The sequence below is a fragment of the Triticum urartu genome, chromosome 7A (genome assembly GCF_056163025.1).
Source record: "Triticum urartu cultivar PI428250 chromosome 7A, HENAU_Tu73, whole genome shotgun sequence".
NCBI lineage: Eukaryota > Viridiplantae > Streptophyta > Magnoliopsida > Poales > Poaceae > Triticum > Triticum urartu.
In genome coordinates this window covers 101,090,253-101,114,138 of record NC_141879.1, presented here as the reverse complement: position 1 = coordinate 101,114,138, position 23,886 = coordinate 101,090,253, and the positions used below count along the sequence as shown (strand labels likewise).

Here is a 23,886-nt window from a genome sequence, read left to right as displayed (position 1 = left end):
TCCTAAAAAGCCAGCTGCCCCCAAAAAGCCAAGTGCTCCTAGAAAACCCCAAAACCCACCAGCTCCCAAATAGCCAAGTGCTGCTAGTAAGAAGGCAACAACAAACACTTCTGTAGAATGCAGTGCTAGCTCATCTATGGTTGTTGATAATTCAAACTTGTCAGTTTTTGAGTTAGCACAAACAATGGGGAGTCAGTATAGAGTTTTCCAGATGATATGGAGTTTTCATCGGATGATGTTGACCACCCAGCTACAATGCAATTTTGAAGTGTTTGTGATGTGGCTGATAGTAGTGAGAGATGTGAGTCCTCTGTGCTTACTCAGGAAGAACCACCCATAGATTGGAGCTTGATTGAGATAGCTCCTCCCATATCTGATGACAATATGTGCGATCCTCTTGGTATCAACGATGTCGACATTCCCGTAACCGAAGAGAATATGTGCGATATTCTTAGTATCAACGATGAGGCGGTCCCCGAGCCACCACCTTCTCCACATAGTGAGGAAGTTTACATGACCGGTGAGGAGGATTGTCAGCTTTTCATTGAGGCTACCATTCATGTTGATGATAGTGTGCCACCAGAGGAAGAGATTGCATATGACAAAGAGAACCCATAGATGTATCTTGGTGCTTTGTTTCCTTCAATGGAAGATTTTAGGATGGTTATTAGACAATATGCAATTAAAAGGGAGATTGACATTTGGGGATATAAGACTGATAAGAAAAAATATCTTGGAAAATGTAGAGCCAAGGGTTGTCCATGGAGGATTACAGCTAGACTAAGGACTGATGGACAAAGAATAAGGGTACTAACGTTTTGTTTGAGCATTGTTATTGTTCCTGTTTTTCTATGTTTTTCCTATGTTGTGATGTGTTTCATCTTGTATTGCAGGTTACCAAGATTTCTGTGAAGCACAAGTGCTCCTCTCTACTGGTAGAATAAAAAGCAGCATGACATCTCAAGGATGAGTAGCACAGAGGACTGTACCCATTATACAGAGTGACCCTACCATTGGATGCAAAGAGCTGTTGGGGCAGTTGGAAGATACATATGGCACAACCATTGAGTACCATACAGTGTGGAAAGGCAAAGATATAGCACAAAAAGAGATTTATGGTAGCATGAGGCAGAGTTTTCAATATTTGTTTAACTTCAAAGCAGAAGTTGAGAAGAGATCCCCGGTCAACATTGTAGAGGTGGATATGAAGATGGTTGACGATATTGTTCGCTTTAACCGATTCTTTATGGCTCTTAAACCTTGCATTGATGGCTTTAAAGCTGGTTGTAGACCATATCTTAGTATAGATTCAACTGTACTCACCGGTAAATGGAGAGGTCACTTAGCAGCTTGTACAACATTAGATGGCCATAATTGGATGTATCATGTAGCATTTGCATTCATTGATGGTGAAACCGATGAAAATTGGACATGGTTCATGTCACAACTAAACAAGGCATTAGGTCATGTTTCCCCTCTAGCTATATGCGCAGATGCATGTAAATGTTTAGAGAATGCAGTAAAAAAATCCCTCATGCAGATCAAAGAGAGTGTTTTAGGCATCTCATGGCTAACTTCTCTAAAAATTTCCAAGGAGATGTGTTTGGCAGAAAGTGGCCAGCTGCTAGGGCATATAGGCCACAAGTTTTTAACTACCACATGAATAAAATCCTAGCCGAAGCACCTGATGTGCATGAATATCTCTCAAGGTACCATAGCTTAAAATGGATGAGATGCATGTTTGACCCCTCAATTAAATGTGATTATATCAATAATAACCTTGCTGAGTCTTTTAATGGTTGGACTAAAGATTACAAAGAGTTGCCACCTGATGAGCTAGCTTACACTCTTAGAGAGATGGTCATGAAACTTCGTGAGAAAAGGAGAAAGATTGGAATGAAAATGAAAGGAAAAATTATTCCAGCCATCACCCGACAAATTCATAATAGGACAAGGGGACTTAAACATTTGAAAGTTGGGAAATCTGGAGTTGCAAGTTGTGAGGTGAGGGACACAAGTAAATAAAACTTGCGACATGTTGTGAAAACTGACCAAAGCGAGTGCAGGTGCTTTGAGTGGCAGCACAGGGAAGCCTTGTGAGCATGTACTTGCTTTCTTACTGGATAGAAGGAACCCCAAATGGAAGGATTATGTGCATGACTATTTCTCTCTGGAGAAGTTTCGGGAAGCATATGCTGGAGAGGTTGAGCCATTGACAGATAGGTCCCAATGGCCACATGTACAATTTCCATTTGACATGGAGGCTCCATTAGACAAGAAAAGAGGTGTTGGAAGGCCTAGAAAAAACAGGTACAAGAGCTTCCTCGAAGGTGGAGATGGTGGTACTAAAAAGACGAAGGAGCCAAAACAGCTAGGCAACAAGAATAGATTCAAAAGATGCCACATTTTAGGCCACATGCAGTCCACCTATCCGGTGAATGGACCAAGGCCAAGGTACATATAATGATCTATGTTTATTTCATCACTTGTAATGATCAATATTTATTTCATCACTTATTTTACTGTTTACTAACTTGTTTATGTGCAGGAAAAGAAAGAAGAGAGCACCTTTGAGGACTTTGTGGTAGATGAAATATGGATATGATGTATGCACATGTTAAATGCTTTATCTTGCTATGTTCTCTTCATATTGTGTCATGGTATAGGAATATGTACATCAGGAAATATATGTTTGAATTTGGATATTATGTGCACAAATTTGTTGAAAATCCAAAAAAACAGTCAAAATGTTGTCCAAATTGAGCCACATTGCTGCCAAAATTTTGACTTTTTTCGAACCACCTAGAAAAATTGAAAAAAAATCCATAAAAACAAACATATAACTGCGCCTAATCTGAGAAAGTTTCATCGAATTTGGATCAACGGTTCCATGCATTTCAATTACAGTTTAAATAGTTTGACCAAAATTTGAAAGTTGTCAGAATAATTTCAAAAAATTACAGAAAATTGTTCATATATGTGTGACTAATCTGGGAAAGTTTAATCCAAGTCGGATCAATGGTTCAACGGTTTCATGCATTTCAACTAGTTTGAGCAATTTTTGACCAAAATTTGACGAGTAGTAGGGGAAGGAGAGACTGTAGTAGTTGGGGCAGTGGTGGCAGGGTATGAGGTGCAGGAGGGGGCAGCGGCAGCAGAGCAGCAAGGGCCAGCGAGGAGCAGCAAGGCAAGGGCCGGTGAGGAGCAGTATAAACTTGCAGGAGAGAGGAGTGGAGCATGAGTTCATCCTTCCCGTGTGTTATGTTTGAGTCAAACAGGTACAAGGGCACAATAGTCCTCTATTTTGTTCACTTATGTTGTCTATTATTTACAAAGTTTGTTTTTGTGTTGAAAAGTGATAAAAGATCAAAGTCCAAACTAAAGAGTGTCACTAGATCAATTACAAAGTAATGGGTGGCAAATTTTCAAAGTCCAAAGAAACTGGTGGTAAATAATCAAATCGCGTTAGGTAGCTAGCGTGCACGCGTGTTCAACCATAGTTTTCTTGTATTTTAGTTATTATTATATTAAAATAAAGAAAGTAAAGGTGCAGTTCCTTCACGGACATGTAAAAATCTTCAAACTATACACACATGTATTTGTTCTATAAACACGTGCTCTTTTTTGGGAAGTATGCACACGGTTTTTTAGTACTATGCACACGTTGTCGGATTTCTACATTTTTATTGTCTGATGTTGGTAACACAAAATAAACACTGTATATGATTATTATCAGTATGGTAATCTAAACATAATATTGTTCACCCAATTAGTGGACTAGGTTTGGCGTCGCAAATTTTTAACTATTGTACGAACCAACCTATGGTTGAATAATTAGAAGGACGGTGGTATCCTCGTCCTATCAGAGTTCAAGTTCTAAATTTGACATTGGTGCTTGCATTATTTCTAAATTTATTTCAACTTTCTGGCTATGTTTGTTCCGTGAGAGGGGATGTTACATTGACTACGAGATGCGTGCGGTGACTTCGTAAAATCTCAAGATACTATCCGACTCAGCCTCTAAGAGGTGCTCATAGGGGTAGGTGTATGTCCGTGTGTTCATAGATATGGATGTACGTGAGCGACTTCAATGATACTTTGTTCAACAAAAAGTTTTAAACTAGTGCACGGAAGAGTACAATTGTTAATTGATCAATCATTTTTGTCATTATCAAACTTGTCCTCTATAGTCCAGCTTCATTAATGATAATTAGTGTGTGCTTCTCAATGAAACACGTCAACCTTTTTCTTGCGTTGCAACCTACAAACATATTTGCTATTTATATCTAAAAGGGACTATAGCTTCTAACGGTACGTCACGGAAACTGCCCCCATATTATAAAAATTACCCGTCAATGCCAAGTGATAAAAAACGTTTCACACAATGGAATCCTTGCCTGGGCCGGCCCATGTTGTAGGGACATCATATACTACGCTCTGAGCGCTGGGAGAAGACGCAGCGCGCCTATTTGGGCCAGCCCATGGCTGGACGGCCTATTTTTCCAAATTGTTTTTTTACTTTTATTTTTGTTTTCCGTTTCCGTTTTTTCTACTTTGAATAATTTGGTACTTCAAAAAAGTTCCAAAAATTAAAATAATGAGAATTTCAAAAAGAAATTAATAAATCACAAAATGTTCGCGGTTTTATAAAAGAAAGTTTGATTATTCAAAATTGTTCAAAATTTTGAAAATAAATGTTCAGGAATTCAAAAAATATTCATGTTAATTTAAAAAATTAGTGTATTAAAATTTTTTAATGAAATTTAACAATATTTCGCCAATTCAAAATATGTTCATGAATGGAAAAATCTCCTATAAATTCAAAAACTGTTCGTGCCTTACAAAATAGTTTATTCATTCATAAAATGTTCGCTCATTCAAAAAATGATTATTCATTTCGAAAAAAAATTTGAAATCAAAAAAATGTCCTTGAATTTCAATAATTTCTCCACCAATTTCCAAAAAAAAAATGTTCATTGATTCTAAAATGTTCGCCGATTCAAGGAAATTGTTTAATAAATATTTGCAAATAGTATAAATTTTTTGCGAAATTGAGAGTGATAGTGTGTCTTAGTGATGCAGGAAAATATTATGATGGCCATAGGAGATTATGATTTTTTTTCTCCTGTTGCAACGGATGGACCCTTTTACTAGTAATAATAAAGCAAATAGTGCTTATTGTCGTCTGTCTAAGTACTACCCCGAAAATTGCTATAAATTACCCACTATACCACCCGTAAGTGAAGAAAACAATTCGGTTTTTTTGTTTTGAAGTCACTGTGCGTTTTGATTGTTATAGAATGTTATCCGCATATAAAACATGCAGAGATGTAATGCAGTGGCCAGGACTGCTGGAATTTTGTCTATTTTGGGCCTAGCCCAATAGCAGTTTCAGAAACTCCTAATAAATCCTAAAGGCCCACGCAGCCCATTTGTGCAAGGCAAGAGGTGGAACTAAAGTTTAGTCCCACATTGCTAGTTTAGAGAGAGTTGGACCTCTTTATAAGGGAGGTTCTTTCCCACTTGTATGAGCATGAGAACAAGAGGGACATCCACGCGCGCTTCTCCTCCGCCGGCCTCCGAAACCGCACATTTTGAGTCCTATACGAGAGAAGGGTGATAAGGTTTTTGGGGAGCGCTCAGTGCGACTACTGGCTGCTTCATCACAGACGATCCGGTCGCCGACGACTTCTTCCCCGACGTCCACGACCTCCTCGACGACATGGCAGGCGAGGACACCGACCCCAAGTCCAGCGCTTCTGCTGTTGCTGTCCTGTACGTGTTCTTCTCCTTTCTATTAGAGGTCCTGCTATAGTTTCTTGTTCGAGTATTTGCCCTAGATATGTTAGACTCTATTTCATATATGCAACTTGCTATACTGTCTGCTCTAGATATGTTTAGTTACAGTTCATATATGAAGATGTTGTTTACCTTCTCTTTGTCAAATCGCATGGCTTGTTTTATCACTACTATTCTGGTCGTGCTTTGTCTAGTATTTCTGTTAATAAAATCATTTGGTAAATTGCTTATATTTCCAACAATCCAAAAACCTTATTATAAGCAATTTACCCCGAGTGGTTTTGCTGCTTCCATGAGACCTCCTATGTTTGAGGGTATCCACTATAAGAGGTGGCGCGTGAGAGCAGTCTTATGGTTTCAAACCATGAGTTGCTATGATGCCACTCTCGGCAAACCTGAAGGAGAGCTTGATGCTCAACAGGCACAAGCTTTTCAGAAAATGGATACTCTGTTTAAGGCTGCTCTTTTAAGTGTTCTTGGTGAGAACATAGTTGATGCTTATGCGTCAATTGATAATGGAAAAGATATGTGGGATGCACTCGAGGCCAAGTTTGGGGTCTCGGATGCTGGCACTGAGCTATACATCATGGAGCAATTCTATGATTACAGGATGACTGAAGAGCGCTCCGTGGTTGAGCAATCTCATGAGATACAGTCATTTGCTAGAGAACTTGAGCACTTTAGTTGTATGCTACCGGACAAGTTTGTTGTCGGAGGTATCATCACTAAGCTTCCTCCTTCCTGGAGGAACTTTGCTACCTTACTGAAGCATAAGAGACAGGAGTTTTCTGTTTCGAATCTCATTGGCACTCTTGATGCGGAAGAAAAGGCGAGGGCAAAGGATACACGTGCTCGAGGTATTGAGGGAGGATCTAGTGCCAATCTGGTACAAAAGAAGAACTTTCAGCCCCACAAGTTCAAGAACAAGGGCCAATTTGATGGTAAAGCAAAGTTTGATGGGAAGAACAAGGCTGTGCAGCACACAAACTTCAAGAAGAAGAATGACAAGAAGAAAGGTGCTTGTCATGTGTGTGGCGATCCTGATCATTGGGCTCCTAGTTGCCCTAATCGCTATGACAAGCGTCACCCTGGGAAAGGCAGCAAGACCGCTAATGTTGTCATTGGAGACACTGACATGAAGGATGATGGGTATGGTATATTTCCCACTATTCTTTCAGTATGTCATTCTCCTGATTGGTTGATTGACACGGGTGCTAATGTGCATGTATGCGGTGATATTTCCATGTTTTCGTCTTATCAGACCGCATGGACTTCAACCGTGCTGATGGGCAACGGTTCAAGTGCTTCTGTTCGTGGTGTTGGCACGGTCGATCTGAAGTTTACTTCGGGGAAGATCGTGTGGCTGAAGAACGTGCATTATGTCCCCTCCGTCAATAAAAATCTTGTTAGCGGATCTCTTCTGTGTAGAGATGGCTACAAGCTTGTCTTTGAGTCGAATAAATTTGTAATATCTAAGTATGGAACCTTTGTTGGTAAAGGCTATGACTCAGGAGGTCTGTTTCGTTTATCCTTATCAGACGTTTGCAATAAAGTGGTTAATCATATTTGCAACAATAGTGAATCCAATGTGTGTCATTCACGTCTCTGTCATGTTAATTTTGGTTGCATGTCGCGACTAGCGAAGTTGAACTTAATCCCTAGTTTCACCACTGTCAAGGGATCTAAGTGTCAAGTTTGTGTGCAAGCTAAGCAACCTCGTAAGTCTCACATGACTGCGGAAACGAGAAATCTTGCACCACTAGAGCTCATACATTCAGATCTATGTGAAATGAATGGTGTTTTGACAAAAGGTGGAAAGAAATATTTCATGATGTTAATTGATGACTCCACTAGATACTGCCGTGTGTATCTTCTGAAATGTAAGGATGAGGCTTTGAACTTTTCCAAGATCTATAAAGCTGAAGTGGAAAATCAACTTGATCGAAAAATCAAGAGGCTTAGGTCCGACCGTGGTGGAGAGTATTTTTCCAATGAATTTGATGCTTTTTGTGCGGAACATGGTATAATCCATGAGAGGACGCCACCCTATTCACCTCAGTCAAATGGGGTGGTCGAAAGAAAGAACCGTACTCTAACTGATTTGGTTAACGCCATGTTAGACACATTGGGTCTCTCCAAGGCATGGTGGGGGGAGGCGATATTGACGGCATGTCATGTCCTAAACCGAGTTCCCATAAAGAACAAAGAGATAACTTCATTCGAGGAATGGGAGAAGAAAAGGTTAAAACTCTCTTATCTACGAACATGGGGTTGTTTGGCGAAAGTCAATATTCCAATTCCAAAGAAGCAGAAGCTTGGACCAAAGACTGTGAATTGTGTTTTCCTGGGATATGCTTTTCATAGCATTGGCTATAGATTCTTGGTTGTAAAATCTGAGGTACCTGACATGCATGTCGGTACGATCATGGATTCGAATGATACGACTTTCTTTGAAGATATCTTTCCCATGAAGGATATGGCTACCTCATCTAATCAGGAGATGCCTAGTTCATCGAATCAGGAACCAATTACAATTACCAAACCTGCCATTTCTATGGACCACTTTGAAAGTCCCGTGGAGGAAAACAATGAAGTTCCTACTAGGAGCAAGAGACAGAGGACTGCAAAGTCCTTTGGTGATGATTTTCTTGTGTATCTCATAGATGACACTCCCAATTCTATTTCAGAGGCATATGCATCTGAAGATGCTGACTATTGGAAGGAAGCAGTTCGTAGCGAGATGGATTCCATCTTGGCGAATGAAACTTGGGAGATAACTGATCGTCCTTATGGGTGCAAACCTATAGGATGCAAATGGGTATTCAAGAAGAAGCTTAGGCCTGATGGTACTATTGAAAAGTACAAGGCTTGGCTCGTGGCTAAGGGTTATACCCAAAAGGAAGGTGAAGACTTCTTTGATACTTACTCACATGTGGCTCGACTGAACACTAGTCGAGTTCTATTTTCACTAGCTGCCTCGCATGGTCTTCTCGTTCATCAAATGGATGTTAAGAATGCTTTCCTAAATGGAGAGTTGGACGAGGAAATTTATATGGAACAACCAGATGGGTTTGTACTAGATGGTCGGGAAGGAAAAGTGTGCAAGTTGCTGAAGTCTTTGTATGGACTCAAGTAAGCACCCAAACAGTGGCATGAGAAGTTTGAAAGAACTTTAACAGCTGCAGGCTTTGTTGTGAACGAAGCTGACAAATGTGTGTACTATCGCCATGGTGGGGGCGAGGGAGTTATCTTTTGCTTGTATGTTGATGACATACTAATTTTTGGAACAAATCTGAATGTTATTAAGGAGGTCAAGAATTTCCTATCTCGCTGTTTTGAGATGAAGGATTTAGGAGTGGCTGATGTCACTCTGAACATCAAGTTGTTGAGAGACGATGATGGTGGAATTACATTGCTTCAATCTCACCATGTGGAAAAGATCTTGAGTCGCTTTGGCTATAGTGACTGCAAGCCCTTCTCCAACACCTTATGATGCAAGTGTGTTACTTCGAAAGAATCGAAGAATTACTAGAGATCAATTGAAATATTCTCAGATTATTGGCTCGCTTATGTACTTAGCAAGTGCTACAAGACCTTACATCTCTTTTGCTATTAGCAAACTGAGTCGGTTTGTCTCAAAACCAGGAGATGTGCATTGGAAAGCTCTAGAGAGAGTTTTGCGTTATTTGAAAGGCACTGCAAATTATGGAATTCACTACACTGGTCACCCAAAGGTGCTTGAAGGGTATAGTGACTCAAACTGGATCTCAGATGCTGATGAGATAAAGGCCACGAGCGGATATGTATTCACTCATGGAGGTGGCGCTGTTTGTTGGAAGTCTTACAAGCAGACCATATTAACGAGGTTAACAATGGAAGCAGAACTCACAGCACTAGATACAGCTACGGTCGAAGCAGATTGGCTTCGTCGGCTCTTGAATGACTTGCCGGTTGTTGAGAAACCTGTACCGGGTATCCTTATGAACTGCGACAATCAAACTATGATCACGAAAGTGAGCAGCTCAAAGGATAACATGAAGTCATCAAGACACGTTCAGAGAAAGTTAAAGACTGTCAGGAAAATGAAAAACTCCGAAGTTATTGCATTGGATTATATCCAAACGTCTAAAAATCTGGCAGACCCTTTTACTAAGGGTCTATCACGTAATGTGATAGATAATGCATCGAGGGGATGGGTATGAGACCCACAATATGAGTTGTTCACAGTGGTAACCTATTCTTTGTGATCGGAGATCCCGTGAATTAGATGTGGAAGACAAGCTGTTGGTCAACTGAGAGGAGAGTATCCTTACTATTCACAATACCACTCCATTTGATGCAATACTCTCCTAATTTGCATGGCATATTGATGTATATCTTAATGTGTTCTAAGTGGCTCATTTAAGCAGAGATGTTATCCTGCAGAACATCTTTTGAAGAACACACCAATATGAGTCTGATTGTCAAACGTCGCAATATATGAGAGTAGGGTTCTCTCTAGTAAACTCATGAAAGGTCACGGAGTATGACGCATAAGCTCCACCCACGGGGAAGACCCACGGTAGCCACGTATCGGTCAAGGCTTTATGTGAAGCTAGATTCGCAGAAAACTTGCAGTTCAAGGCCTAGTCCACTGTTCAAGTTGCTTACTTGTGTAGCATAGAGTTCTAGGTGGAAGTTCAACTTAACAGTCTCCACTACAGTACCGGTATATAAAACAGTGTTTTGGAACCAAAAGCAATTTTTGTGTGCCTTTGGGATCTGGTGGGGGATTGCTGGAATTTTGTCTATTTTGGGCCTAGCCCATAGCAGTTTCAGAAATTCCTAATAAATCCTAGAGGCCCACGCAGCCCATTGTGCAAGGCAAGAGATGGAACTAAAGTTTAGTCCCACATTGCTAGTTTAGAAGGAGTTGGACCTCTTTATAAAGGAGGTTCTTTCCCCACTTGTATGAGCGTGAGAACAAAAGGGACATCCACGCGCGCTCCTCCTCCGCCGCCCGCCTCGCCATGCCACGCCACGCCTCGTCACGACGCGTCGCGGGTTGCGGGAATGAGCCGAGCCGATGTCTAAATTTTTGCCACGCACTCCGTCGCTTCGTTTCGCCTCCTGTTGCTGCTTCTCTTGCGCCTATAAAAGGAAGGTCGCTCCTCCCAGAGAGACGCACCAGAACTACTCCTTCCCTCGCCATTGGTTCCATCTCTGAGCTGCTGCTGTCTTCCTCATCCCGGCTTGCGGCATGCACCGCACGTCGGGACAGTAGGCCTCCGAAACCGCACATTTTGGGAGCACTCAACGCGACTACTGGCTGCTTCATCACGGACGATCTGGTCGCCGACGACTACTTCCCCGACGACGACTTCTTCCCCGACGTCCACGACCTCCTCGACGACATGGTAGGCGAGGACACCGACCCCAAGTCCAGCGCTTCTGCTGCTGCTGTGCCGTACGTGTTCTTCTCCTTTCTATTAGAGGTCCTGCTACAGTTTCTTGTTCTAGTATTTGCCCTAGATATATTAGACTCTATTTCATATATGCAACTTGCTATACTGTCTGCTCTAGATATGTTTAGTTACAGTTCATATATGAAGATGTTGTTTACCTTCTCTTTGTCAAATCGCATGGCTTGTTTTATCACTACTATTCTGGTCATACTTTATCTAGTATTTCCGTTAATAAAATCATTCGATAAATTGCTCATATTTCCAACATGGACCTCAATGTTTCAAGATGGAGACCAGGGTTCGATCCTAGGATCTACCCTTTTCTCTCTTGTTTTCTTTATTATTGCAAGGGCACGCACCTCCTCCTCCCCTTACTTGTATGGGCCAGCCCATGCGTGATGCCCCCTAGTGGGATTATCCCTTTTATTGTAAATGATGTCACTATTCTTATAAGTGAATAAAGGAGGGGTAAATTGTCAAAAAAAAGTATCCATTCTAATGTTTAAATATTACTGGATGGCGGAGTTTGGGAAAAACTATAATTAAGCTACAAACAGCAAGCATAATTTACACTCATGTGACCAAGGGAGAATTCTTTGTGTAATCCTTCTTTCTTGAAACAAGTTTTCGTCCCACTTTATATGTAAAGCAACACAATAGAGTACACGACCGGTCAATAGAATGCGGTGAGGGGGCTCTTAGAAAGAAAATCAAAAGATATAACATGAGGCCTAGAACGGAAGATATAACAAGCGGCCGACTGATGACGCCAGAGCTCCACAGCAACGCACCCAAGAGGGTGACGAACGTCGCCGATACCGACTCCGAACAAATAGATAAAGGTTTTCACCTAAAGCCTTGACCCAGAGACGTGGCATACGACAACGACGACGTCTTCGCGACACTAGCGGGCTCCACTGTCGTCGGCGCAAGAAAGCACGAAGCTTTCGCTTTGGAAGTCGCCTGCACCATCAGGAGGAGCCCAGGTCACTGATACGTTTATGACGTATCTATGTATTTCTTTTATGCTATTATATTATCATTCTTACAAACTTTGGCTATCATTTTACATCATTTTATATTATTCTTCTGGACTAATATATTAATCCAGTGCTTGTTTATGGTTTTACAGAAAATCAATACTTACGAAGGTCCAAACGCAATGAAAAACTTTGACGATTTTTTTGGAGCATAAGAGACCCTATAAGGTTAGGGAGGAGTCCAGAAGTTGGACGAGGCGACCACAAGCCCAGGGGCGCCACCTACCCCCTGGCTAGGGCCGGGCAGGCTTGTGGGGCCTCTGCAGCTCCGTTTGACCTATTTTCTGGCCTATAAATTCCTAACATTCTAAACCCTCGAAGCGAGACCCGAAACAATTTTATCGCTGCCGCAAGCCTCTGTTTTGAAGCGATCCCATCTGGAGCCCTGTACCAGAGTTCTGCCGGAGGGGGAAGCCATGGCCATCTTCATCAACCTTGTTGCCTCCATAATAGTGTGTGAGTAGTTCTTTCATGACCTACGTGTTCATAGTAGTAATGTTACACCCCCATGTATTAAGTTATTGTTGCCCCTTAATTAAAATGCCATGTCATCACAATTAACTTGCTAATAGCCACTTAGCTTCAAACTCAATTCAAATTCAAATTCAAATTGGAAGTCAAAATATTATTTCTTCAAACAGTAAAGTCATAAATGTTGGTAATATCATAAATAATCCCTCGGCGTTTTTCATGAATAAATCAACTATATTTGAATTCCTAAATTGCCCTAGAATTATTTAAAAGTGGACCAGTAGCACTTGATATGCCCATTTAAATACTAGACTAAATTTAAACATTCCAAAATGGCTTGAAACTTTGTGAGCCTCTTCAAAATATTACAAATTATTTATGTGACAAGTTCCATATTTAATTAAATTCATTTATTGGCTAAGAAAAATGCAAAATAGAAAAGAGAACAAAAAACAGAAAAAGGAAAGAAAGAAACATACCTACCTGTTGGACTGGGCCTTGAGTGCACAGTGCACGGACCAGCTCGCCAAGCCGTCGTTTCCTGCCTCTGTTCATCCGAGGCGTGCTGGATGTGCGTGCTGCGTCCATGGCCACCAAGGCCATGTGGCGACCATCCGGCGACTCCCCGCGATGGATAAGATGCCCTCGACCCCCTGGACAACCCTAGCTTCTCCACTTCCCCCTCCTCGCGTTGCCTCACTTTTTACGCGCAAGGCCGAACCGCTGTCGCCATGGCGGACCTCGCCCACGCACTCTCCCTCTCCGTCGTCCTCGCGCCCTAGGGCCGTGTCCACCAGCTCCGCTGTCGACCGTGCTTTGCCTACGCGGAAGAGCTCGAGCCGAGGAGCGCTGGATCGTCGGATCGCTGTCTTATTCAACCTTTGGCCACCACAACACCGTCGTCGAATTCGTCGTCGTCCTGTGCTCCCGTGCACCCAAAGAGACACCATCAGCTCCTCGGTGAGCTTCCGCCCCTTTCCCCTTTGCTAGCTAGGTCGCGCACGCCACCTAGCTCATTGCGCCATCGGAGTTGAAGCTCGTCGGCGCCATTCGCTTCGCCGCCGCAGCCAGCGCAAGCAAAGCTCACGTCTGAGCATGCAGTCGTGCTCCTGGGCTCCCCAGGAAGCCAACGATGCCCCCAGATCGCTTTTTATCGTACCCTGCAACTGCAATGTCGTCATTGCCGTTGATATGGGCTTCCACCAGTCGAGCTAGTGCCACCATTCGGCGCGGCTTGCTGCTCGCATTTGAACGCTCCTGGTTGCACCCCAAATGGTTGCATGTTGGCGATTTCCGATGACGTCCCGACTCCCGAGCCCTGCAGTGCGTTTGTGGTCGCTGGACCTTCATCGCCGGCGCGCCACCGTGACTGTGACGCTGCCAGTCCCCCCCCCCCCCCCCCCCCCCCCCCCCTGATTAGCCGCTCTAATTAACCACCACTTAGTCACTAACATGTGGAACCCATCACCGTAGCATTAGGATTAAATTAAATAAACAAGTTAATAAATCCGGTCACTGACAGCATGGTTCCACTTGCTAATAAGTCAATTAAATCCATGTTCATTAACCTTGTCACTGGCCAGTGGGTCCCACTTGTCAGGTTTGACTAGTCAACAGCCATGTTGACTGTTGACTAGGTAGTGGACCAGGTCAACTAGCCCCACCTGTTAGCCTCTGTAGCACACTGGTACACTTTTGGGTGTATCTAGCATTTGTCAGTTTAATAATTTCAAATTTAAATAAATTAAGAAATTCCATAAAATCATTAAAACTTTAGAAAATCATATAAATTAATCTATAACACAGATAAAATAATTTATATAAGAAAATTGATCACAAAAATATAAGGAACTAGAAGATACCCCGCGCGTTGCGGCGGGAATCCTTGAGAACTTATATGAAAATTCTAAGTTGAGAAGCAAAAAAAAAGTTATCTACCAAAAAAGTAAAATAAAGGGAAGTTTAACATGCATAGTGTAATGGTTCCAATATGAAATGTATTTTGTTTTTATTGATCCTCAATGTATTATGTTATGTCCAGGAATCATCGGGTGATCAACAGAGGTACCAATCCACATAGATAGCATTTTAATCATGAGAAAATGTATTATTATTTGTGATGGTGTTACACTGAGCAAACAAAAACAATAGAATAAGCCAAAGGGTAGATAAAATACATCATAAATAGGAGTTGAAGCGAGGAGAAGAAGTGTCAATGACCCTTGTAGTTCCAATTGTGATGACATGATATGGCAAGTTCGCATGTGAGAGAGATATAGTTAGTCCAGATCAACTTGTTGTGTTATAGAAATTGATAGTATTCAAGTATCAGTGCATTATTCATCTCCAAAAATATTTAACAAATTACCTGTACAATGAAAGATAGTCGTAGGGTTTTTGTGAACATAATCGACAGGTAAGAACAGTCTAACTTTGCAAGAATATAATTGATAGCTGATCATTTTATTCTGGTGTAAAAAAACAAACTATAGTCTATCCTTTTTCCAGGTTCCGGTGGGAGTCAGGAAAAGGTTAGATTTCTACCGATCTCGGTTCTTTTGGCAGAATGACGACCTCAAACGAAAGTATAGGCTTGCTAAGTGGGATATAATATGTAGGCCGAAGGACCAAGGGGGTCTAGGCATTGAAAATTTGGAAGTTAAAAACATATGTCTCCTTAGCAAATGGCTTTTTAAACTTTCGTCTGAGACGGAAGCTACTTGGGCTCAGATTTTGCGTAATAAGTATCTTTATGCTAAAACCCTGGCCCAAGTAAATGTGAGGCCTTCCGACTCACCCTTTTGGAAGGGTTTGATGAGAGTCAAACAGCTTTTTTTCAACAAGTCAAAATTTATTGTCGGGAATGGAGCCACTACGAGATTTTGGGAGGATATGTGGCTTGGGGAGACTCCCCTTGCACTTCAATATCCTACTTTGTACAACATTGTGCAACGTAGAGAAGCCTACGTTGCATCTGTTCTACAATCCACTCCCCTCAATATTAGTTTTCGGAGGACGCTAGTCGGAAATCGTTGGGAGGCTTGGCTCCACCTTGTTAGACGTTTAATGGAGGTTCGGCTGAACCAGCAACCAGATCAATTGCGTTGGAAACTTACTAACAACGGTGCGTTCTCGGTTAAGTCTATGTATCTGGATGTCATTAACTCTAGCGTTGTCCCTTCCTCGATTCACGTTTGGAAAGTAAAGGTTCCCCTACGCATCAAAGTGTTTATGTGGTTTGTGCATAAACAGGTCATTTTGACTAAGGATAACCTGGCAAAACGCAACTGGATGGGCTCATCTAGGTGTAGCTTTTGCGATAATAATGAAAACATCAAACACCTCTTCCTCGATTGTCCGTTGGCTAAGATTCTGTGGCGGTCAATTCATATTGCGTTTAATATTAATCAGCCCACCTCTATCAACATGTTATTTGGACCATGGCTTGATGGGGTTGATTCCGATACTGCAAGACACATTCGTGTTGGCGTTTGTGCTTTACTTTGGGAAGTATGGAACTGCAGAAATGATTTAGTATTTAACAGATCAACAAACATTCACTTTTTGCAGGTTATCTTTAGGGCCACGGCATTCATCCGTATGTGGTCGCTACTCACTCCGACGGAGGCCAGGGAGCGTTTGGTTACTGCGTCTACCCGATGGGAGATGGTAGCGCGGGATATTTTCAACCGGTTTGGATGGCGGTCATGTAATAGGATAGGCATGTAGTGCTCCTATTGTGTTTGCTAGCCGGTTGTGGCTTAGGATTTCAGCTCTTTCGAGCTTTTGCTTTTTTGTCGCACATCGATACTTGGAGACTTTGTTACTGGATTCTTTTTTTAATAATATGAGCCGTATGCATCTTTCTGATACAGAGGCTGGGGTAAACCCCCTTTTCGAAAAAAAGGTCTATGACCCCAAAGAAAAATAACACACACTGGGCACACCACAATGGGTACAACTGAAGATAGTTTATCCAGAGGGTAAGAACAATTGCACCATGTCTTTTTTTCCTGGCCTTTTCTTATCCCGCTATGGTTTTTATTAAGTACTACAATATATGATTCCAACTGAAAAGAAAACACATTGAGGACATCAGTAAAAAAATGAACACTACCAAGGGCAACCAAAGTGAGTTGATATCTGCGTACATATGACATAGATGTTAGAGCTTAGTAGATGTAATGAAATGATCTACTCAGATCTGAGGCATGAACAGATCACCTGGATAATGTAAGAGGTCGTGAGAAATTGTAGAGTATCGCCGTTTGAGAATAAAACTGTCCATAGCACAACGTGACTATTAGGGCATCATACATAATATATGCAAATATTATTTACAATAGAATTTGTTTGTCTGCACCTTGAGTAATAAACACCCAGCTTTAACCTTTCTCAGACACATAACCTGTTCAGCCTACATACAATATAAATAGTTAACTGTGCTGTTGGCTGGATCAAGACAGAGGAAAAAGAGAGAGAATTAATTTGCTTCTTGGACGTCTGCTTGATGGCGTGCATCTAGAAGAGGAATAACTTGAAGGGTTGATGAGGAAAAGTAGGCACTGGAAACATACAAAGGAATAGTTGGATTTAAGATCCAAACCTGTATTATGCTCTTTCAATGGTTCTTCTACCCCGTACAACATGTGGATGTGCAGCAGCTGTGTGAAGACATGCTCCTGTACGGGATCAAAATCTAACAGATGAGAACAGAAACCCAGATCCAGATCAAGAGAGACCCTGTAGATAGGGGAAGGCAGCCTCGTCCATCCGTCATCACGCTCGAGGAAGACACTCAGCGGGAAGCCCTAGCGGCTGAGGAACACCTCGTTGTGGCTGGTTGAAGTAGACGTCGAGTTTGTGGCCGCCTGGCGGGGAAGGGAAATGATGGGTTCCCAATGAAACGATGGCCCCTCGGTTACAAACTGTTGCGACTCTTCACGGCTGAAACGGAAAACATGGGAACGGGAGTTATTGTCACCAGAATCCTAAACATTTTTCCTAAGGCTAGTCATAGTGGGAGTAACTTAGCAAGTAACATAGCGTATTTCAAGACAAGTTTGCTTATGTGGCATCTAGTTAATGAGGAGAGATGTGTTTGGAGTAACATAATATGTTACTGTAACATAACGCAAACCAAAGCAAAATGAGTCTATAATGTAATAAATGCAATCATCTATGATACTACTTGTATGTTACTTTGCATTATGAAGGTAGTAACAAAGACTAGTGTCATATGCATGACACTAGTCTAAGTTACTCCCCACTATGAGCAGCCTAAGCGAGAGAGAGAGACTATCCTTTTATCACGGGGAGAGGTTGAGCTTTGATCGGCTGTTACATTTGGAAATGATCGGCTGTTACATTTTTAAATGGGAGTAAATGGATGTACGTAGTGGGTGGTGGCTTGAAGAACAAATGAAGCGATGCGCTGGAACATGAAGAAAAAAATAACAAAGAAATGAAGTGACGTGGGTGGAATTTGCTAGGTGGCTAGATGATGATGTGGACGGGCTGCATGTTGAGAGAATAGGTAGAAGTGGAGATCAACTTCTTAAGAATGTAAGATTTGAATATGTCATTTACATGCATGACAAACCACTCTAACATAATGACATTGACATTTTGCCGCCAGATCAATCTACCGAATAATGTGTGGAGCTGGGAAAATATTTTCGAATGTTTTCCCTCTTAAATTACAATACCTAGTAATGCATTAGGTCACATCAACACCACATTTTTCCATGCCATGCATTTCATGTTGCATTTGTTTGCCATTATTTATTTCGTTCCTGCATTTACTTCTTATCGGTAGACCCCGAGACTGCGGTATACTCTTTTTAGGACTACGTCGTAGATGATTAGGTCTTCTCAGCAGAACTTCCAGGCAAGCAACCCCCTTGATCATTCTTATATCGCCCATTCTTTCTCTCTACTTGTTGCATTAGATTGTCAGATCACTTGTTGTTTTATCGGTAGATCCTATTCTGATGCATAGAATGTTGTTATTAACTGATGTTCATACTTTACCTTCCATCCTATCATGCTTAGTTTAGTTATGAACCCGAGCGGGGCGTTCGCTTACTGAACCCGAGAGATGGATCGATCCCTTGCACTACATACTGAAGACGAGCGAGCAATCTGACTAGGTACGTATTGAAGCCGATCGATCCCTTCACTGCTAACTGAACCCGACCGATTCCTTCACTGCTAATTGAACCCGTGCGAGACATGAGTTGAGCTAACTAATTGGTTGCCTTTGGATGAACCGTGCATGTTGCTGGCATGCGCGTGATACACGTAGAACGAGTCGAGACTTGCATCCATCGAGCCCCTTGTGCGAGACATGGTGAATTGACCTAGTCGGTTGGTTGGCTGTGGATGAACAGTTCCTGTTGCTGCCCACTCGTACGCCCCACCCAGCTAGTGTAGGTTGGATGAATAGGATCCCGTGGTGGTAGGCGGTTGGCGCTGGATGAACAGGACCCCGAGGAGGCTGTGTCGCGACATACCACACCCCAGCTAGTTGGGGTGGATGAACAGGACCTCATGGAGGCTGGAGGAACTCGACGGTGGATGAACGGTAGCCCATGGAGTCCCGTTTTACGGTACACCACACCCCTCCCGATGAACAGGACCTCATTTCGAATGTAGCGGTTGGAGAGAAGTCTGTATCCTCTGTTTTTTGGTATGCCAGACCCCTCCCGATCAACAGGACCCTGTTTAATTTCGACCATACATGATTGGTGAGAAGTGTGTTTCGTCTATTTTGCGGTATGTGAGACCCCTCACGATGAACAGGACCCCATTTCGACAGTAGGCGGTCGAAGAGAACTCGGTTTCATCCGTTTTGCAGTACGCTAGACCCCGAGCCAGTGGTGGTGGTGGGGGGGGGGGGGTCGATGAACAGGTCCCTGTTTCGGCTGCCTCGTCCAAGACGGTTGGCTCCCGGTGAACAGGACGCATTTTGACCCAGTCGGTTGCCTCCCGATGAACACAATGATGTTTCTCCATTCTGACCCGGCCGGTTGGTTGCCGATAAAGAGGACGCCGTTGTTGTACGTGTTCGAGACCCCACACATATGTATGTACTTGGTTGTATTTTTGTAGCGTGGTTGTACGTATGTGTACACGATTTAGATGAGACCGCTTGAACTGCTACGTCGGGGGCTCTACTACGACATGTGCCACTCCTTACTCGGCCACGGTTCATCGTGCAAGAGAAACCAATCGACCAATATGTACATACATGTTTGCGACCAGACAAATAACTGTGTGTACGCTTTGACCAGGTGGGTCCTAACTGTCAGGGGGGATAAGGAGGCACTTCCTTCCATGCGAATATATAGCTGGCGGGTCCTAGCTGTCATGGGGAGGAATCAATTTTTATCGCGTAATAAGGAGGCACTTCCTTGCGTACGATGATTTAGCTGATGGGTCCCAGGTGTCAGGTGGAGTGACGGTATCCTGGACTAGGGGGCACCAACCGAGTCGGCCCATAGTCCTCGGACTAGGCCTGTAGACCCTCATTCTCATTTGGGTAGACCCGGGAAGCTACACGCCTGGACGTGGTCATGAGCAAATCTATCAAAGACTTGACGTATACTCCAAGACGTCTCCTGGCGCCTCCATACACGCCCCTGGATACCAGGGGCAGATCTGGGCCCTAGGCGCGGGGCCTGGCGTTTTTTAGTTGTAACCTAGGTACAATTTTGAATGGGACCGGGGCTTAGCCCAAAAGACAGCTAGTGCCCAAAGCAGCCTCCACCTTCGCACTCCGAGACCTAGTGAGCCAGCGAGCTAGGCCCATGCACACACGCAGGAACTGCTATGCTGCCACCAGGACTGGTACTGGCAGCCTGGCCGCCGCCGCCCACCGGTGACTTCCCTCCGCCATGACGCTCCCTGGTCGTCCTAGCCTCCCAAGTCCCTTCGCCGCTGGCCCGCTCCGCCCGGTGCCCACTCCCCCGCTCTACCGCTCGCCTACTCCACCCGGCGCCCGCTCGCCAGCTCTGCTAGCTCTGCAGGCCATCTCTGCTTCGGCCTCCCTAGGAACTGTTGAATTTATGTGTCAGCTGCACTGCTGAATTTATGTGCTAGCAATTGTATTTGAATATGAATGTTGACAATAGAGATGAATGGATATTTTTGCTATTGTTAATCACTGTCCTATGTTCAATTGTATTTGTATTGTTGTTGTTAATATCAATTTCATTTCATTTTGTAGAAAGAAGAAAACGAAGAGATACTTTTCATCCATGGCCGCAACGGAAGTGCCTACACCGGGGGTTTTAGCTGAAAGCAACCAAGGGGCTGAGAGGACCGAAGTAACTCAAGAAAATAAACTAAATGGAGAAATGGAACCACCGCCTTTAAATTCAAACAACCCGCCTTCAATCTCAACTCGAGAAAGTAACATATTTGTTATTCCTGATTCTGCTCGTGGTCAACTGAGGGAAGGTGATATTGAACCTGATCTTGGTCTTAGGAAACCTATTGAAAGCTTAGATCTGAACAATAGAGATGTTGCTAGAAGAATATATGTCAATATGGGCCCATGCCAACCAACTGGTCATACATTTTAAAAAGAAACTAGAGGAAATTCTTCAAAAAAGAGAAGCTTTCAACCTAATTGGTTCAAGAAGCATTCCAATTGGTTGGAATATAGTGTTGCTAAAGAGGCAGCCTTTTGTTTCTATTTCTTTCTTTTTAAGCAACCTGGAATAGAAAACTATGGTGTTGAGGCATTCACAACAATAGGCTTTAAAAATTGGAAGCATCATGATAGTGCTCACAATAAAGCTAGACAACAATATGTGGCTTTCAAAAATCAAAGGCAATCTGTGGCAATATTGAGCGAGAAATATTTGCAAATATTGATAACGATGCTATTATATATCGCTTTCAATCCTACAGATCTCGTAAAGGAATTTTACCTTGTCGTACTAGTTAATTTTCAACTTTCTACAATGTTAATTGTTTCACTTGATGTTTATGCCATCTCTTATGGAACTTTGCTTTTGATTTCTCTAAGGTGTTAGCTCTTCTTCCATCGTTGATCAAGTTATCAAAGACACTGATGAAGCAAGCCATTGATTTGGTACTCTTTTTTTATCACGTATTGTTTGTAGTTTTTTTTCATCTTTTTATGTTTTTTGTTGTATCTTTAAGCATTGAGTTTAAATTCTAAATTTCCGGTACAATTGAGCCACAGGTATTCTTTTGAGGTAGCTATAGCGTGATGGATGTTAAGTCTTTCTCTTGCAAAAAAATATTTTTGGGCCTGGGCATTGTTCCAATCCTGGATCTGCAACTGCTGAATACCGACCATGTAACCCTAGATGCCCTACCTAGCATGTGTATAAGCCAGAGGGTTTAGGCCGTAAAAGGGAGGGGATCACAATTAAATTCACCGAGCCTTAGGGTTATAACTCGCCTGACGATCTCGAGGTAGATCAAGCATTATACTCGATACATCATCATCCAAATGTGTAAACTTTTGAAAATAAAAAAACAGATTCATGATTTTTTTCTCAAATTCGTGAATCTTTTTCTATTTCTTGAATTTTTTTAGTGAACCTTTTTTTAAAATCTATGAAAATTTTCAAATCAATGATTTTTTTTCAAAATTGATGAACCGTTTTTAAATCCATAATATGCTTGGGCCGGCCCAACAGACGCCTGACGGTAGCAATGTCGTTATCTAGTTGGGCTAAGGCCTAAGTTTTTTTTCCTTTTATTTTTATTAATTCATTTTGTCCCTTTTGAACTTTAGTATTGTTTTCGAAACCTGTTCAAAACTTTGGAATATTGTTTGGAGTTCCCAAAATGTTCTTGTTTTCAAATATTGTTTATAATTGAAAAATATTTCTATTTTTGGATTTTTTGTTCACAAATTTAAGAAATTTTTGCATTTCAAAAAAATTGTTAATTTTTTAAAAAGTACCTGGTTTGCAATTTGTGGTAAATTTTCAACTATTGTTGGGAATTTGTTAACAGTTTTGGAAAAAGTGTTCAAGTTTGTAAAATTTTCATAAATAATTTAAAATTCCTAAATTGTCGACAAATTTAAAGAAATGGTTAGTACATAAGAAAATGTACATGTTGATTGATAATGACAAAAATTGCAAATAATATAAGAATTCAAATAAGGAGAAAAAATACATGCTCATGGATGCACTCGTTTGGCTTAGTCTGGCACACTCCTCTCAAATGGTGGTTCTTTTGGACTATGGATAAATGACCCAACTTTTGCGAGCAGGTGGGCATGCCCATGGTTAAGCATTTATGTGAGGTTTGAATGATTTCTGACATTGTATGCAAGTTGCGACACGTCTGGCCATTTATCGACCTTTTTTGGCCAAGAAAACTCAAAAAAATACAAAAAAAATATGTTGAAAAACAAAGCAACTTGGCTTGGTGCCTTGAATTGGTAATTCAAGCCAATGAAAAAAATTGGAGTCATTCGATGGATGTAGAGAAACCACGTGCTTTCAAACGGAGCCTTCTCGGCTCTGCCCGGACACCTTATGTTGAACATGGTGTTTTTTTGACATTCTTGAAATGACCTCAACTTGTTCGAGCAGGTGGGCATGCCATGGTAGACATATATGTGATACGTCTCCAGCGTATCTATAATTTTTGATTGCTCCATGCTATATTATGTACTGTTTTGGACTATATTGGGCTTTATTTTCCACTTTTATATTATTTTTGGGACTAACCTATTAACCGGAGGCCCAGCCCAGAATTGCTGTTTTTTTGCCTATTTCAGTGTTTCGAAGAAACAGAATATCAAACGGAGTCCAAACGGAATGAAACTTTCGGGAACGTGATTTTCTCACCGAACGTGATGCAGGAGACTTGGACCCTACTCCAAGGAACAAAAGAGGCGGTCACGAGGGTGGGGGGCACCCCCCCTAGAGCGCGCCCCCTGCCTCGTGGGCCCCTTGTTGCTCCACCGACGTACTCCTTCCTCCTATATATACCTACGTACCCCCAAACGATCAGATACGGAGCCAAAAACCTAATTCCACCACTGCAACTTTCTGTATCCACGAGATCCCATCTTGGGGCCTGTTCCAGAGCTCCGCCGGAGAGGGCCGTCATCACGGAGGGCTTCTACATCA

The 23,886-nt window shown here is 42.3% G+C and overlaps 1 protein-coding gene across 1 annotated transcript; it reads left to right on the top strand.

Moving 5' to 3' along the window:
• Positions 1-618: 618 nt before the first annotated feature.
• On the top strand, positions 619-21,342 carry LOC147958268 (uncharacterized). Its single transcript, XM_087532020.1, has 5 exons — positions 619-807; positions 894-935; positions 1,001-1,325; positions 5,994-6,948; positions 20,985-21,342. The coding sequence occupies exons 1-5, from the start codon at positions 619-621 to the stop codon at positions 21,340-21,342; spliced, it is 1,869 nt and encodes a 622-aa protein (XP_087388146.1).
• The last annotated feature ends 2,544 nt before the right edge of the window (positions 21,343-23,886 follow it).

What these genes read in the sequence shown, in the direction of transcription:
- LOC147958268 (XM_087532020.1), top strand. Translation starts at nt 619, where the DNA reads ATGTATCTTGGTGCTTTGTTTCCTTCAATGGAAGATTTTAGGATGGTT. An exon ending in CTGATGGACAAAGAATAAGG is followed by an intron (nt 808 to 893) that starts GTACTAACGTTT and finishes CTTGTATTGCAG; the next exon opens with GTTACCAAGATTTCTGTGAA. An exon ending in ACAAGTGCTCCTCTCTACTG is followed by an intron (nt 936 to 1,000) that starts GTAGAATAAAAA and finishes CCCATTATACAG; the next exon opens with AGTGACCCTACCATTGGATG.